Genomic DNA, 18,475 nt, shown 5'->3' with positions numbered 1-18,475 from the left:
GCTTAGTCCGTTTCTGTGTGTGTTACATTTTAATGTTGTGTCGTTGTTCTCCTCTTATATTTAATGCGTTTCCTTCGGTTTTGGTTTGTTGCCCCGATTTTGTTTTTTGTCCATGGATTTATGAGTTCTGAACAGCGGTATACTACTGTTTTCTTTATTTATTTACACCTAGTGATATTTCGTTAAAGGAGTTTAACAATTATTTCCCCATATGTTCATGATACTATACCCATAATATTCGAGTTTCAATTGTTGTTTAAATTTGTTATTTTAGACTTTTTTGAGCCAAGAAAGGTTACAATTATACATGTTTTAGTCACATTTATATTAAAGGATTAGGCTTATGATTTTCGCAAAGACCAAGCGACAAATAATGCATTTATGATATTCATTACAACATTAAAGACGTCGTCATCTAAACTCACGTCATGTCTTTAAATAGGCCCCCTCTTTAAAGAGTATTCATAGCTTGAGCTAGCTCTTTGAAATGAATAAATATTCCTTTCGATTCAAATCTAGTATTTGGCTCTACCAACCTACAGTAAATCAAATTTCCTAAGCCATCTTCTTCGAGGACCATTTAAACAGCCTCTATGTGCATATCTATTCCAATATTAGCATGCGCGGACCGCGTAAAAATTATTATAAATCATGACACAAAACATTTACAGTACAGTTAAGGGATTGTAATTGATGGACAGCAGGGGCGTGAAGATACTCTTGTCAAATTTTTCCGCCCCTGCATCGTAAAATTGTCATTATTTTTTACTCAAAGCTCTAAACATCAAAATTAAGAATATTTTTATTTTCTTCTAGACTTAAGTAAAATTAATCGACACATTGCAGTTATTGAAGAAATTCTATTTAAACTTTAGCTCCGTATAGCCGCGTAAGATTTCCGCATTAGGCATATTGATATTTTCTTGATAGGAAGCTGAACTCTGAAATTATTCCGCAAACATTGACACATCAAACGAACAACTATAAGTGATGAACATATTTATTTTAGTTAAAAATTCTAATTTAAATTACAAACATTGAGAGAATCAATAGTCTCTCACCATGTTTTATTTAATGATAAAAACCTTCCATCTGCTGCCATTAATTTGTATAACAATATCACTGGGTCTTTATTACAAGTCATTACTTCTTATTACAGAGCAATATTTCCTTTTATTTCAAGCACTAAGATGAATAAAGACCATATTAAGACTTCCATTTTCGAGATTTTTCTTCTTACTTAATCATACTTTCGAGATTTGTCTTTTTTTAATGAATTATATTTTTTGAATTTGAAGAGCTGCGCTCAATAAAAATTAATTGAAATTCAAAATATATAAGTAAACTGATATTATTGACATAGTTTTTAACATATTTTTTCTTTGTTTTGAGTAATATTTTGCGCAAATGTCATTACAAAACTTTTTTCACGACTTGCTGTTGACATGAAAATGTTTCGTTAACTTATAAGTAGCTCAGTTGGGAAAACCGGGAATAATACTTTTTTTCGATGAAAGCTTTATTATTATGCCACTGTGATTTAAGATAAGAAAATACATGCAACTTCCTAAAATAAACTCTTATGACAAATAAGATGACAATGATACAGAAGATGAACCATTGAGGTTATGCGCATTATTAATTTTTCATTTTCGAGTTTTACTTTAATGTTTTTATGAAAATAAACTTGAAAACATAACTACGACCAACGATTTGTTCAGATCTATTACACAAGTACTTATTAAGCCGTTGCATTTCCTGAAGGGGAACACTGGTTTGACATCAATCTGAATGTACTGAGGGTATTATTTCATTTGTGACTTTACTTCGTTGTTTTAATGATGTTGAAATTTTATAATCATTAATGCACATTGTAAACTTGTATTTCGTTGAGAAAAAAAACCAGAAAGGTTTCAATTTCCTCATTAACTCTACTGATCAATTTCCAAAATCTACGATGAGTAGGTGTTTTCACTATTTCCATTCTTTTCTATTACACCAACACAGTTTGTGTATCGTGCAATGTGTGGCGCGTGATGCGGGGTTACGCAATCTTACATCTTGCTGGAAAATAAGCTCTCCTTTTTATCATTTATTTGAGAGTTGAAAGCTTCTTTTTGTAACTCCATTGGGTGTAAAAGCGTTGACCGAAGTACATTTTGAAAAATTTGCGCACGGTTTTATTTTTGCCGTTTTATTAGGGACTTTCTGTTTAAAATTTTCCTCGGAGTTCAGTATTTTTGTGATTTTACTTTTTATTTAATAAGATGTCAATAATAACTTTCGATGAAATGACAATGACTGTTCTTCTTAAATGTGGGTGACAAAAAAATATTATACAGCATTTTGGCATCACTACTTGCCATTCGAAATCCCTGTATACTCTAGAAAAAAAAATGAGCTGTATAAAAGCAATGGCAGCAAATCCAAACAACGGTCTTAGTAAAAGACTATTTTCAACAATCTCCTTGGCGAGCAAGACATGAATCATAATTCACTTGCACCGTATAATGTTGCAGTTAATTTCAGAATGTACAACTACAAGCCAATATAATGTTTGGAAGCCAATCTAATTACTTTATTGAATAATTGTTATTTACAGATATATTTTATGACTATCAATTACATCAATGACATTTGATAGCATACGTTATATCAAATATTTGTTACAGTAATTATGTGCACAAAAGTGCTTATTTATGTCTGGATACAAATGTTATTACTATTTAACGCTCATTTATGGGCCAAAGCTTTTATGTAAAATGACTAACACTTTGACAAATATGGAAATCATTCACTAACAAATATAAACCATATAGATGTCATAATTATTAGATAATTATCAACTAAAATTTACATGTAACATTCTACTACTGCCGGAGAATCCAAAAATGTCTGCATAAATCAAAATTCAAGTGTATATGCTTTGTGGATCATTATAGATCAGTTGAAGCGTGATGCTTAAAATTTCGAAGCAATAACATGTAGCATTTAATCGCAATACCGATATTTTAAATTGAACTCATGTAAAACAAAGTGAAAACATTGATTCGAATATTACTCTTTTTCCACCAAATGCAGTTGAGAGATTTTCTATTTCTCTATATTCTGAAATAAACAGTTCAATGAATGGCTAGAATAAATCATCTTTTCCTGTTTCTATTTGTAATTATTTCCTTTGAATACCATCAAACTATTGTTATATTTTAACTTAGTTTCTTAAATTGAAGTGTAGTTACTTACCCGTTTACTGTTGAGATAACGCTGTGAATCATAATTTAGTAGAACTTGTCAAACACCGTTGCAATATGAGTAGATTAATTTTAGTTGGACAAAATTTCATGGTCAAATTTCGATCATTTGTAAAAGTTGTAAGCCAACTCTAATGAGAACGAGTACAATTCAATTTTTGACGGCGAATGAAAATAGAAAACTTTTTATCATAAGCGAGTGTTGTAAGAAAAGACATCAGCATTAGTATGCGTGGAAATGATTTATTGATTATAAGTGTAGTGGGAAAATACTGAACCTTCTCATAAAAACTTGTCTGTTATATCTTGCTTATAAAGTTGCAATAATAGCTTAACTTGTGGGATGATGGAATCCTCTTGAAAGTGGTTGCTGTAAAACCATATCATAAATTGTTTGGCAAAATCAGTAATAAACATTTGAAAAAAATGTATTCTGATTTCAAAATATTCCTGTAAGCAGTGTGAAACACGTTCGTGCGAATTCTTTGGAATAATTATCATTCATCATAACGTTAAAATATACTATTTTTTTTAACGAAAATTTAAATGGGTTCATTGATAAAACTACAAATTTGTCGCTGGATATCATGATTTGGATGACTCAACTAGCATTACTATTGAGAAAAATAGACAATTTTGCCTTGTTGGATATCTTTGGTAAAATCAAAACTACTAAAATATTCTTGTTTTTATATGAAAATGTTCTATTCATAAATATTATTGACAATTGGAATTGTGTAGTTACCGTATTCAAATTCGTCATGCGTATGATGACGAAATATTCAAATAAGGTTGGGTTTTTTTTATGGCGCAGCAATTTGGCGTTAACATTGTAAGTTATATCATATATTTCACCATGTCAACATGCTATTTTGTTAATTATGAAGAAGTATCCTAACTACTTTATACATATTGTGGAGTTTGCATAGTCTCCCTTTAACCAAACATGATGGTTCGTCTTTAGTAATTATATTTTCAATATTTCCATCAATTTTAGTTCGAATAACCATAAGCCGTTTTAACCTAGGGGAAAAGTTAAGACCAGACCCAAGTATTTGCGATTGTCGTGAATAAAGAACATTATATATATCATAAAAGCTGAATGATTTTCTCTACATAATACAAGTTGTATGTTGATCAGAATTTGGACATCGAATGTCTATTCGCTTCAGAATTTCTTACGTAAAAAAACTAAATTGGCTGGAGATCTTTCAAACTTGACAACATAAACTATCTTTTAAGAGATCTCTGGAGGGCTTGAGATCAATGCTTGTTGTCAGGAATAAATAAGATCCTATGAATCACAGATGTCAAAGTGAATTCTTCTTGATTTACCCATCTCCATTGTAGAACGTCTTTATATTGTAGTTTGTATCCCTATCGGCATTAATATGTTGGATTGAGTGAATAGATTCTGTAAAAGAAACAAGCATCGATGTTGGACATGGCATGCGTGGAGGATAATTGCTTTTGAACAATTCAACATACAATTTGTTGTTAACAAAAAAGAAAGAGTATAAGTACAATCTTCCAGTTATATCTGGATTTAAGTCTTCTTCTTTATTGGTCAATTCAAACATTATATGTCAGTGCACTTTCTGTAATCAACTAACTAAGATTTAATGTATAAACTTCATAAAAAAATAGTGAAATCATGAAGTTAAAACCGATCATGCCATTAAAAAAGAGAATAATTGTCATTCCGTGATTCATTCCGCTGAGGGAAAGCTGTAAGATGCGAAGTATATTAACTTCTTTGCATTAATTGTAGAAATAGTTCTAATGTTATTACATGTATTATACTTTCAAATAATAGCTATTTTCTATATTTTATTCCCTGTATAGCCTTTATTTAAATGACTAGCTGACCACATTCGTTTAAAGTGTGTTCTTCCCCTATACAATCTACATTTTAAGCTCTTTTATTATGTTTTGAATTACAATTTTATTTCAGCTATGAATATGAACACGCAAAATTCCATTTATATAACCGTGTCTCTAAAGTCATGAAAGTGATTGACTGAATATTCACATGATACAAATGGAGTACCTTTATAACACGTTTTTTAACTCAATAAAACTTTGTCCGTTTGCGCATTCAAGGGTTTATGAATATGGGTGGGATTTAAAATTATATTTGTCGATGAAAAATAAATGATCGTGAAAAGAACGTTAAAATGGATACTAATGATTGGTTCATTCTTATTTATATACAAAATGGACTATAATCTTGAAAAAAATACATTTCATTTTTTAAATTCGTAGTTACTTCTTTACTTTCTTTGGTAGAATTTAAAAAAAATCTAAGCAAAAGGAATCCTTAGCTCGTCACATTTTTACAAAATTAGCCAATCATAAAGCATTTTACAAAAATACTAGAACTTAGTCTCCATGAATCAGTGTCAGCTACAAAAGAAACACGAACTTATTTTACTTATATAGAATATATGACCTTTATGTATCTACAGAACAGTTTGACTTCTGATATAGAAGAGATCAAACGTACGCGGTTTATCCTAACTTCGTATCGCTATTATTGTTTCAGGAAATTAGCCGGTCATAAGGATTCTCTAATAATTAGCCAATTCAAAAGCAATTTTCTTCTAAAATTGGTTGTATAATTACTTGTTTCTTTGAGCTGTATGAAGTCATACATAGGACAGTATTAAGTTACAGACAAAGGGATATAACCAACACAAGGCAAAGTATTGGATTTTAGGAAGAAATACGTAATTACTTGCTATATATTGACCCACTTACTATTTATAGTAACTTCTCTTTTTCGTTTTTTACATATATCAAACATGATTAACATTTTTGATAGACGAAGTCTTTATTATGCCGATCAATTCAACATTCAGCTTTCGTTTATATATCTGTAAATATGTGTATACACCTCCGTCTTCAAAATGCCTTTTTGATCCTCGAGTTTTGTTCTTCTTGATAATTTATCATTGTGGAACATTGACAACAAGGTTTTTCCAATCAATTTGTTATAATTATTTAATGCAACTGTCATACAAGTAAGAGGTTAAACTAGCTATAAAACCAGGTCAATCTTCCATTTCTACATACGAAAATATCTGTACCATCTCAGGAATATGACAGTTGTTATACCATTCGTTTGATGTGTTTTAGCTTTTGATTTTGCCATTTGATTATGGACTTTCTGTTTCGAAATTTCCTCGGAGTTCAGTATTTTTGTAATTTTACTTTTTATGCATGTATTACCTCAAGTTGTCGTTTGTTTTCCCCCATTGATATATTATGCATACCTTTCGGTTCTTGCAAGTCCACAAGCAGCAGTATTGACCCACTGATATACAAAGGAATGTATTTCCATTGGGAAACCCTTCTCGGATATATCGTTCGACTATTGGTTTTGTAAATAATTAGATATATATACTGAGTGCCAATAAAAACGCAACACTTGGTTTTTCCAAAATAAAATTTATATTAGAAATGATAATCTTTCAAAATAAATTGTTCTTGAAAATTAACAATTCTAACAAAAGATCGATATCAAACAAAAATGTTTCATTGTCATCTTTCAGACGCTATAGGTAAACCAAACATTCAATGTCGAATCATCAACTCACAGTCTTAACAAAACATGTTACAACCCCGTTGTGCAGCGCAATCTCGACAGCGCCGTGGAATTGATCATCCCAGACGTTTAATGTGATCTCGAGGAATGTTGTTCCACTTGTCCCGCATATCAAACTCAAGCTGACTTTATGATATTGATGGTGGTTTTCATCGTCTAAACCATCTTTAATCTGATGCAAAATTTGCTCGATCGGACCAAAATCGGGCGAAACACATAACTTTTGGCCAGTATGGGTGCCAAATGTCTATGTAATCATTACTGACGGGTTTGGGTAACATTGAATGATTTTTGGTCTACAGAATTCAATATGTACGCCTTACGGCCATTTAGATGTCACTGAGGAAAGACTTTGGTGCTCCATAACAATTTCTGCGCAAATGGTGCTTTACTAAAATTGCTCCAAAGGATCTACCGTGACCACCATTGACTTTTGTACACCCATCAGAATCAATATCGAATATGTTCAAGACCAAACGTATCGGTCTGGCTGAGGTTTCTTGCGTTTTGTACCCCGGGATGTCGCTTAACATTAAATGATCCATTTTGGTTGAATTTGTGGATGATTTGGGTTATTGTAGAGGCTACAACTTCAGTCTTCTCGTAATTGTATGCAGCGAAAGGCTTCATTGGATCATGCTCAAAACTGCATGTCGCTGGTTGTCAGAAAGTCCTGGCATTTACTCGGATGTTTATTGCAGTTTCCTTACAATAAGGGCGGGAAAATTCATGACATTAGTCAAGCTTTAAATGACAAAATCGTAAAAATGGTGCGTATGTTGAAAAGCGGTGAACTCGGATTATGTCCGTTCAAAATAACCCTTACTTCGCATTTGTTCCAAAAATCACTAAACCGTAAAATTGTCGTCAATGGTCTTAAAAGTCATTTTAGACCAACTATACAAAGTTTTAATATAAATAAAATAAAATTATAAGATTTTTGGAAAAACAAAAGTATTGCGTTTTCATTGGCACTCAGTATATATATAACTGCATTCATTTGCCTTTCTAACATTAGTTATATTTAAATTTTGTCTTTGGCAATTCATATTTTTACTATTAAGACACAATTTAATATAACACATTCATGGTGATATAAAACTGACATTTAAATTTTGCAAGGACATGCAGAAAATCTTATGTATTTGTCTTCAACAGATATAGTTACAGATAACTACAAACTACATCAATAAAAATATGCTGTAAACTATGTGGTGGTGTTGGCTTTAATCATTGGTGAAGACCATACAGTCACCTATAGTTGTTGAGTTTTGTGTCCTTTGGTCTCTTGTGAATAGTTGTCTCATTGGCAATCATACCAGATCTTCTTTTTCTATACAAAAAAATCAGTAAAAGTGTTTTGAAAAATACCAAAAAGGGACATTTAAACTCATTTGTCGAAAATAAATTGACAATACTATTGCAAAACATTATAAAGCATTAAGAGACCAACATCGTTCTTCTAAACGCTACATAGAACACCAAAGATTGAGTGACACAAATCCTACAAAAACCTGTTTGCTCATATAAGACAAAACTCAGTGATAAGTTAGTTATATTACTATAGAAGAATCCCTCGTCTATTCTTAAAATTAAGAATTAAAAGAAATTATCAATGTTTTAGCCAATGTGTTTCTTTTTAAATGTATTCGAAGTGTTTGTGTTTTTTTGGTATCTATCATCGTATAGTGAAAACAAAATACATTAAGGAAGTATAAAAAAAACCATCAAAAGTAGAAAAAATACTATCCGAGGTCCCTTCAATGTCTGAGAATACATAAGAACATCAATGTATTTTCTTTGTTTAAAAGAAGTAAATATTGACTCTATTGTTTTATATGAATATCACACAAATCTATAATTTTTAAGACGAAGTTTCAATATCTCCTTGTATTTTACAAACGTCTGTTAATACAATAAACTTTTTATGATTAAGCTTAGAAATTATAATAGTTATATGTTAATAGTGACAACATTGCGAAAAAGAGTACATTTGCCACCTTTAATAACCACTGACAACATTAAAACATGTCATTTATTGTTTCTATATAAATTGGATATTGGACTGTCTCTTGTTTATCACCGGTCACTAACTTGACCTTGGGAAGATAAGAAAATCAGTGTAGTCATTACTTGTAATGACAATAAAATTAAAGCAAGATTTCTTTTATAATAATTGATCAAAACATATTGACAGAAAGTATAAATCCATTTGGAAAATTTCTGTTTCAAACATTTATGACTGGAAAGAATAATAAAATGATTTTTATTAGTTTTGTGTTAATTGAATACATCGGAACTCTCATTTTGCTTCTCGACTACTAATTTGACCTTGAATTAAGTGACCCCACATTGTATTTATTACATCGATAGATTTTTTCTCTCCTGCACAATCAGTATGTACTTTTCCTCTCTATGTTGGCATTCGTTTTATCAACGGAGCTCAAGGCACATACGCCTCCTTTATATCAAGTGTTCAAAACATCAAAACAAAAGAGAATTGACGACATTAATTAAGCACGAATGTAAAAGAATTATGTTCTTGACCTTCATGTTATCTTTGAACATCACGAAATATCGTCGAAAGTATCGATGTCTTACTGTTCTCATTTCCATTATTAATGAGGTATCATCTCAGTACAATTTATCTTTCTTCCTCGTTAATAATTAAAGACACTTTTGTTGATTTTTTTAATTGATTAATTGATCCGAGTTTATTGTTGTTAGTTCTATGACTTACCTGCTATATATCTAACCCACTTTTACAGGAAACCGTAAGTTTGAATGGATACCATCCCGTGATCTTATAACGCGTGATCTGTCATACTTTTTTGGTTTAAAGTATATCATCCAAGTCATATCTTATTTGCCCACTGTGAGGATAAGTATCATGATCACATAAAAAAAAATAATAATCATATAACATGTCCTTCTGATAACCTGTTTGAAATGAAAGTTGGATCGAGACTGGCACTATTTAATTGAATATGACAAATAACTAGGAATAACTATGTGTATTTAATGGAGAATGTCGCCCTTCAATGATAATTTTTTGAAATAATGTTACCTCTTTTATATTTATGTTTTGCGTTTAACATGTATATCCTCGAGGAGAAGCTTTGATATATATAATACTTTCATTGACTGTTCCCGTCCTAAAAGATCAGGAGCCTGTAATTCAGTGGTTGTCGTTTGTTTATGTGTTACATATTTGTTTTTCGTTAATTTTTTCATACAAATAAGGACGTTAGTTTTCTCGTTTGATTTGTTTTACATTGTCATATCGGGGCCTTTAATAGCTGACTATGTGGTATGGTCTTTGCTCATTGTTGAAGGCCGTACGGTGACCTATAGTTGTTAATTTCTGTGTCATTTTGGTCTTTTGTGGAAAGATGTCTCATTGGCAATCATACCACATCTTCTTTTTTATATCAACAAGGGGCATTACTAATATAAACAAAATAACACAAAGTTAAGTATGTCTTAGCGCAAACTTTAAGTAAAGACAACAATAGTATACCGCTGTTCAAAGACATTTGATACCCACCTATGATGATTTATTGAACCAGTAGCAAAACCAAAACACCAAAACCCATTATATGCTTAGTTTGGGTGCTCCGGTTAGAAACGCTTCCTGCTTAAAGCACTTTGTATTGGAAAGCTAGAGAGATAGTTTTGCTTTGCAATGGAAGTTTGTTTTTTATGTTGGATGTCTTCTTTGCATTTATATTCTAGCCAGCTATTCTATTTTATTATTACTGAGTAGAGTAATTTAAACGAATCTTCATACCGTAAACCTTTTATGGACAATTTTCCTATATTAGTTATGGAAAATAATCTTTCTATATTACAAGTGAAGGTTGACTCCTTCAGAGAAAATTGTCAGTGTGTCTTCTGAAATTGGTTTTAAACTCCTATAGTCTCGTAAAATTGGATGCTCATTCTATCTTGGATGTAAGTGCTGTCGTGCATGCAGCAATGAAATGAATCTATCAGATCTGTGCCAATTCGTAGAGTTATTTTCTCCCTCACTGAAGTCTTAACAAATCAAATCAGAGAGCGATTTTTACATTTACAATGTTTTGTCATTTTCCATCTTTCTCTTTATGAGATAAGACGTCAGTGTTATGGAATAGCTATATATTTTTACATATATTATTGACATACAGATCATGAATTTGTCCAATAACTGTAAAATTGGTGGCAACTGTGGGATTAAGTCTCATCTGCTTTTCTTCTTTGTCAATTACATTGATTTTGTTTATTACACACCTAAACACATGCATTTATTTACATCATTCGCTTTACGACTATACAAAATGTCTCATCTCAGATAGTTAGATTAAAGAATGAATATGATATCCATAAAGAATGATTTAAAGTAAATTGATTGTCCGCCTATGTCTTTATAAGCAACCAGTCTCAGTAATTATTCCATTCCCGTTTATAACTTTATCTACGGCCAATTTTTCTCCTGGCTCACTTCAGATATTATATTTTTATTAGAGGTTGATAGCATGTTAACACGTACATATTTTACTCTGTTGAACAGAGCTCTAAATGGATAGTTAAATAATACAGATTGACAAGTAACACGTTGATATTGGAACTTTGATGGAACCAGATTTTCCTGGCAATTGTATTGCATGATGTAACATAAAGAATTGTTGTATTTCCGATAGAAATCTTAATGGGAGAAGAATCGAGACTTTTCATTCATTCTTCAAATCACTTCTTCACAGAATATAAGAAACTAATCGTTTAAGTCTTTGGAATTTCAGATTTACTTTTCTTTGATAGAAAAATCAATGGAACATCTTGTTGATATCCACAACCTTACGAAATGACAGGTTGACATTAAACGATGCTCCGTCGTTACCATTCATTAATTCTTTTGCCTTGCAGCATGCGACAAATACCTTTCACTGTTCCAAATCAAAGTGTGGATGTACGTCGACTGGCCAGAGGATCGTCCGAGGAATATCAACCTTCAGGAGGATTATCGGAACCGACATCGCCTTGTGTAAAAAGACCATCTGTAGAAATTCCAGGTAATGACTTTCGCTTTCTTATATTTTTTAACTGTTCCTGATATATTTATTATACATGCTTTCATAAATAATAATATAATGACAATTTCAATAACTTACAATTAAATAAGTTGACAAAACGCTTGAGGTAATTCGAAATCTTTGCAGATTTTCAAAGCTTTTATCACCTGATTTTTATTTTGACTATCAAAGACATGTCAAATATGTCGAAACATTTGGACCACATGCAACTCTTTGTTTATACAAATTTCAAATACAAGTACAGATCTACACCATGTATCACAGTAACAGAGAAGAATGTCCCTTTCCGATTTAGTCCATCATTCAAAAGTCAATCTTTTCAAAATGGAAAAGGAGGATCGGGACGTACAAGTGACTGCATTTTTCAGTTGCAAATTAATATTTTTCTCTAAGATGTCTAATCATCAATGAAGACATCATCTTACCAGCCTATGTGCCAACTGACTGTGTAATGTAGTTCTCATATTCTAGTAATTTATAAAGTTGTATCACATTATGTATGGTGCCAAGGAAAGGGTATACCGCTTGTGAATCTGAAAACTCTTTATGTAAAGATATTGTAAAAGATGTCTATGTATTTTAAAAATCATATCCTCAGTGGCACTCAAGTAAAATGTGATTTGTCTTTCGTTAGTCAGGTAATGGGGTTTCTCATCGGCTTAATTAAGATAGTTAGTAACAAAATAACGTATGTAAAATGGCATTGTGCTTGTATTACCGTGCAGTTTATCTTAGCGGATATGTTCCTAAAGTCGTTACTACAATCCCGTCCCTTTTTTCATGAATGCATAAATGTGACCTATCTAACTAGACTTGTTAACGGGTTCGTATTAATATGAACAACACGATGGGTGCCACATGTGTAGTAGGATCTACCTACCTATTTAGAGCTTCTGACATTACCCCCGGTTTTGATGGGGTTCGTGTTGCTAAATTGCTAAGTTGTATTTTGTAAACTATTGTTTGTCTTTTTGTCTTTATTTTTGCATAGCGTTTTCAATTTGTTTTCGATTTATCAGTTTGAATGTCCCTCTGGTATCTTTCGCCCCTCTTTTAAGAGTAATCTTTTGCTGAAAAATACTACATAATGTGAGAGGTATACAGAGCTAGAAAATAAGGTTTAATAGATCACTTTCTACATCAGGCAATGTCTGCAAGAAGTCCATAATAAGACAGTTGTTTTCCATTCGTTAGATGTATTTAGCTTTTAATTTTGCCACACTAAAAAGGACTGTCTGTTTTGAATGTACCTTGCAGTTCGGTATTTTTGTTATTTTACTTTTATCGAACGTGAATGACTGTAATCGCCTGTTTTCCTTAACTTCGCAGGTAAAGGAAAATCATATTTATGACGATATTAGAGAATAGAATACTCAATGTTCTGAAATCCATAAGATCTTTAATTAATAATACCCAAATCGGACTGAAAGAGAAATGTCTAAGTATCAACATATGGCTGCAGGCGTTTAAAATTAATTGAAGACACATTTTTATACAAACAATTGAATTTGCTTTTTAGAAAAAAAATCAATTTAAAACTTAATTAATTGAGAACAACAAACATTTAGAACCCACTTCAACATTGAGGATATATTTTAAAAATGGAAACTATAAAGATCAAAGAACTCTACAGATCAAAGTTCAATGCTCTTATAAGAAAATTCGTTAATATAATTTGTGTATAGACATATGAACTAAGGACGTTATAAGATACTCTCTTGTTCTTATGATATATTATTGATGTTAATAATGATATATATTAATGTAATATACATAATATACATAATATCTTGGACGTTTATTAATTTATTATTTCTAAGTATACATACAGCGTTTGCCTTGACAAAAGCTTGTATAACGTTGTGAACGTTACCGTTGGGTTAATCTGATAATTTTACACAATCTGTAGAGTGAAAAAAAAACACTGACTCATACTTTTTATTATCTTTAAAAAAAAAACAATCATATAAACTACATTTTGACAATTTATTAAAACCTCCATCTACTTTGAGCGTAAAAGGTATATTAATATTATTTTATTTGGTTAAGCAATTCGATAAAACATTTTCTATGCAAAATATTTTCAAAAAACACAAAGTTGTCTTCCTATCGACTATAATGGTAAGTACTTGACCCTCGCTGTAACCCCATTTGATAAGTATCATTTGTTCGAGGAACCTTTCAGTTAATTGATTTGTTGAAGAAGTTTCCAGTGATACATTCATTATATTTCCTAACTTTAAATAGAAAATAAATGTTTTCTTTGCTTATTGCGCCACTGTTTTGCTGATCAACAAAAACGTAAAATGCGTTTAGATTCTTCGGTGATAGATAAAGTGATTTTCATTTTGTAATCATTATTCGATACAATTGCTGACGGATTGCTTATCCCCAGGGAATCATTAACTGTGAAGTTAGTGCTTTGGTACTGACACGATTTATAACAAATATTTCTTAAATTTTCTGTTCATGATTTAAAAATGACTAAGATATTAAGGTTTTGACTCCCTCAGGAAAAATTACCATCAGAGGATATATCTCTGTAGACCCCATGTGGTCTTTAACCTCCCGAAGTTTTTCAGTATCTTTCTCTATATATATATATAAATATCCTCGGCTTTCAGATTTTGTAAGTACCAGCGTGCTTGATGTAGGCATACCTAAAAAAAAAAACCGGTACGAACGATCGACATTTATAAAGTTTTGTTTTAATCAACATCGCTTTCGAATGTACATCACTGTAACGCATCTTTTACGTGAGTTTCTGTACATTTAGCAGTTCTTACTAAAAAGGTAAAACAACAACAAAAAACGGAACGCCTAGGAAAATTCAAACCGGAAATTTAGTAGTCTCTCCCCATTTTTGTTTACATATCCTGAAGTTTTATTTAATGCATAAATATCCCCTTAAAGAGGTTATGTTTATTTACCGATTGACAAACAATGTGACATCCTACACGTCACGTCTTTGACACATTCGTATTCAGCAAAATTTAGACAATAGGTTTTTGTTGTACAGGGTATATGTTTAAGAGGACAGCTTTATGTTTTTGCCTTGAAATATTATACACGATCTAGAAAGGATGCACATACAAAAAATCATTATTGTTATTTGTTGCAATTTTTTACAACAAGAAAATCTGTTACTTTGTTCGATGAGGACTTATATTGAGATTGCCATTGTTGGTTGTTTTATTTGCCTAAAAATTAAAAAAAAAACCATTTTCATTAATAATTTATATCTAAAGCAAACCGCTACTTCATTTTTACGTAGGAGGTTAATGTTCTTTCTTTCCGGGTAGAAGCCATCCCATTTAAGCTAATGCAAACTATTAATTCCGCATTCTTACAACAACTTTAATTACATGCTATACATTGTATAGTCGAACTACTAAAATGAGATGCTTTTCAAGTTCACATAATCTTTCACATATAGGCTGGATGAATGTTCAAAAGAACTGAGGATGTATTATTCAAAACAGCAAACAATCTTTTCTCAAAATGTATTTTAAAATTCGGAATTTGAACATTATTTCTTTATTTTCATTTCTTTTTTAGTCTCTTTCAATTAGAATTCCATTTGCTGTCTATTAAACAGGATGTTAAGTTTTCAAAATAAACGTGCTTTGTATCCTTTAAGTAAAGAAATCAATGCAGCTTTATGTTTCTCCTTTCAAAACAATGATTTCGAAATAAATCAAATCATTAGAAAGCTATACGTATCAATGCCTTACAAGAAATTGTAATTTGATATAAAAGCAAAATAAAACGATAGCGTTTCTTTCATTGTAAAACAAAACATTATTCGTTCATACTAATAAAATTTTACACTTTAGTCCTGAACTAGTTATTAGTTATATCTTTTAGTAAGGCTTTCTGTTTGTTATGCAACTTAACACAATATCGTTCATTTTTTATGGTCCTGAATTTATAAATGTTGATAAATAAACAACCATACATCAGAAACTTTAAATGTGAATATTTCATATTCATATAAGTAATTTTATAAGCATTATAAGAATTCTTCAATTTTGAAGAAGGAAGATCTGTTTTATGTGTACAACGGCATTTTGTCCGATGGGTCAAGTTCGATTTATTTTATGTTATGTCAAAACAAATGTGTTGTCCATGCATCATATTTCTTTCGAAATTAGATTCAAAATTGTGGTTATCCTCATTATGCAGCTTGCTGTTTTGAAACAAGGTTATCAAACATCCATTCGCGAATAAGATGAGCCAAATCAATGTAACGAACGAAAACTGAGAGAATTTCAAAAACTCCAAAAATATACGATATAGACTAGACCGTTGGTTTTCCCGTTTGAATGGTTTTACACTAGTAATTTGGGGTCCTTTATAGCTTGTTGTTCGGTGTGAGCCAAGGCTCCGTGTTGAAGGCCGTACGTTGACCTATAATGGTTTACTTTTGTAAATTGTAATTTGAATGAAGAGTTGTCTCATCAGCACTAACACCCCATCTTCCTATATCTATAATAGAACACAAAGGCACATGCCCATAAAATCTAGGATTGCAACAAACACAGGTAACGTCGCACGAACTACAGTTGAAAGAAGGTAAGGTACGTGAGTGGGAAGTCTCTGCTATTATGCATGTAAAAAAACAATTAAAATTATTTAATAACTTAATATTATCTAGAATTGTATATGAAGTTGCTACACCAATTTGTCATAATGATGATAATTTGCAGGCAAAGCTAATAATTGTTTTCCATGATTTTCAACGACAGTTCTTTGTACTCAACAAAACTGTCATAGAGGGTCACAATGGGACTATTAACCAGTGTTAACACAAAACTCGGTTGTTATTCCATATAGCGGAGGTAATAATTGCTTTCATTTGCTTTGATTTTCCTATCTTTATTGCAAATGTGCGTCATGATGTTTATGGACGAATTTGTTGGATATAAATAGTCAGAGTCATATAATTAGTCAATTTAATTTTGGGTCAATTTTTTCTGGTTCTACAGTAGTAATGATAACATTATTGACCGATTTAAAACCTCATCAGGCATGTTTTAAACAAGATAAAGGTTTATCGTTATATATTGTTATGCACCTCTTCGACAACAATGTTAATACCTGCCTCACTCTCTTGTTCTGCTCAGTTAGGGAATTAACTAGGAAATTCAAATTAAAAAATAAATTAAAGTGCTGATGTCTTTTTATATAAATATATTTTGGAAGAATGCTTGTAATTGCATGAAAAATAGATATTACTCTCCAATTTTTTTCCCTTCTCCATATGAGGTTAAAAGGTATCGCTTATTAGATGCCACTGCTGGTGGTGGTTATCTCACTGATTTTATCAACAGAACAGTAGTCAGTGTTGGCGTGATTTATCAATAATATTATCATAATCATATATTAACTTTTTACAAAACTCTTACTTTTTTTAAATACTGTGGATTTTGACCGAAAGAGTTGGTTACACTATCCGTATTTTGCCAAACCTTAAACTTATGTCAAGCTTTTGTATAACAAAAAAATACTTCTGAAAATAATTTAAACGGTAGTTGTTTCAATTTTTCTGTTTTGCATTCCTGAATGGTGTCTTGATATGGTGCAAAAATTAAATTCACAAAAATACTGATCTCCGAGGAAAATTCAAAACGGATAGTCCCTTATCAAATGGCAAAAATCAAAAGCTCAAACAAATCAAACGAATGAATAACAAATGTCATATTCCTGACTTGAAACAGGAATTATTTAAAGAAGAAAATGATGGATTAAACATTGGTGTATAGCTAGCTAAATGTCTCACTTGTATGACAGTTGCATCATATTCTATTAAATTGTCAACGATGTGTGAACAAAACAAACATACATTATAGATAAAAATGTCAACATTGTCTTAGTAACTACAAGAACAATTAAATATGTAACAAAGAAGCACAAAAGACAAAATAAATTTGCAAAACTTAAAGAAAAGAATAAATAAAATTACATAAGCTCAATAACTCATTGAGCTTTTTAAGGCGGTTGTCATATGCCTTCTTAATACTAGCAACATCATCTATAACATCTTTTGAAAATAAAAAACAACATGACATTGTCAAGTTGATTTCTCCTAACTATCCCTGGTTTATTTTCTGTTATAGACGTCTGTTTTAATGCTAGTTGATATGCCATTGTCTTTAATCCTTTATTCATGTAGTGGTAAAATACGATTATGCAATGTTCATCAGATGAAACCAAAGAAACCTACCTGGTTAACTGGGGAATTTTATGTATTGTGTGTATTGTGGGTAGTATTTAAGGCATTTTCAAAATGATTTTCCTTAAAAAATGTTGGTAGTGTTCTTAAACTGAATGCATCTGGCAGAACTTTTAGGAATTTTGATTTTCAGTGCTCTTCAACTTCGTACTTTATTTTGGCCTTTTTAACTTTTTTTAGATTCGAGCGTCACTGACGAGTCTTTTGTAGACGAAACGCGCGTCTGGCGTATATGCAAAATTTCGTCCTGGTATTTATGATGAGTTTATTTAAAGTAATTCAATTTTTATACTAGATGCAACAGATATGA

The 18,475-nt window shown here is 31.2% G+C and overlaps 1 protein-coding gene across 3 annotated transcripts in view; it reads left to right on the top strand.

Moving 5' to 3' along the window:
* LOC134725943 (synaptotagmin-15-like) overlaps nt 1–18,475 on the top strand; it is a 112,556-nt gene that overhangs the window by 67,830 nt on the left and 26,251 nt on the right. For all 3 annotated transcript variants that reach the window (XM_063590253.1, XM_063590255.1, XM_063590256.1), the window contains one exon: nt 11,764–11,909. In XM_063590253.1, the coding sequence (XP_063446323.1) occupies nt 11,764–11,909 (146 nt within the window). The remainder of the gene's footprint in view (nt 1–11,763; nt 11,910–18,475) is intronic.

Source organism: Mytilus trossulus, chromosome 7, assembly GCF_036588685.1.
Source record: "Mytilus trossulus isolate FHL-02 chromosome 7, PNRI_Mtr1.1.1.hap1, whole genome shotgun sequence".
Classification (NCBI taxonomy): domain Eukaryota; kingdom Metazoa; phylum Mollusca; class Bivalvia; order Mytilida; family Mytilidae; genus Mytilus; species Mytilus trossulus.
Note: the sequence above shows the minus strand (reverse complement) of the source record. Positions and strands in the feature narration are given on the sequence as shown.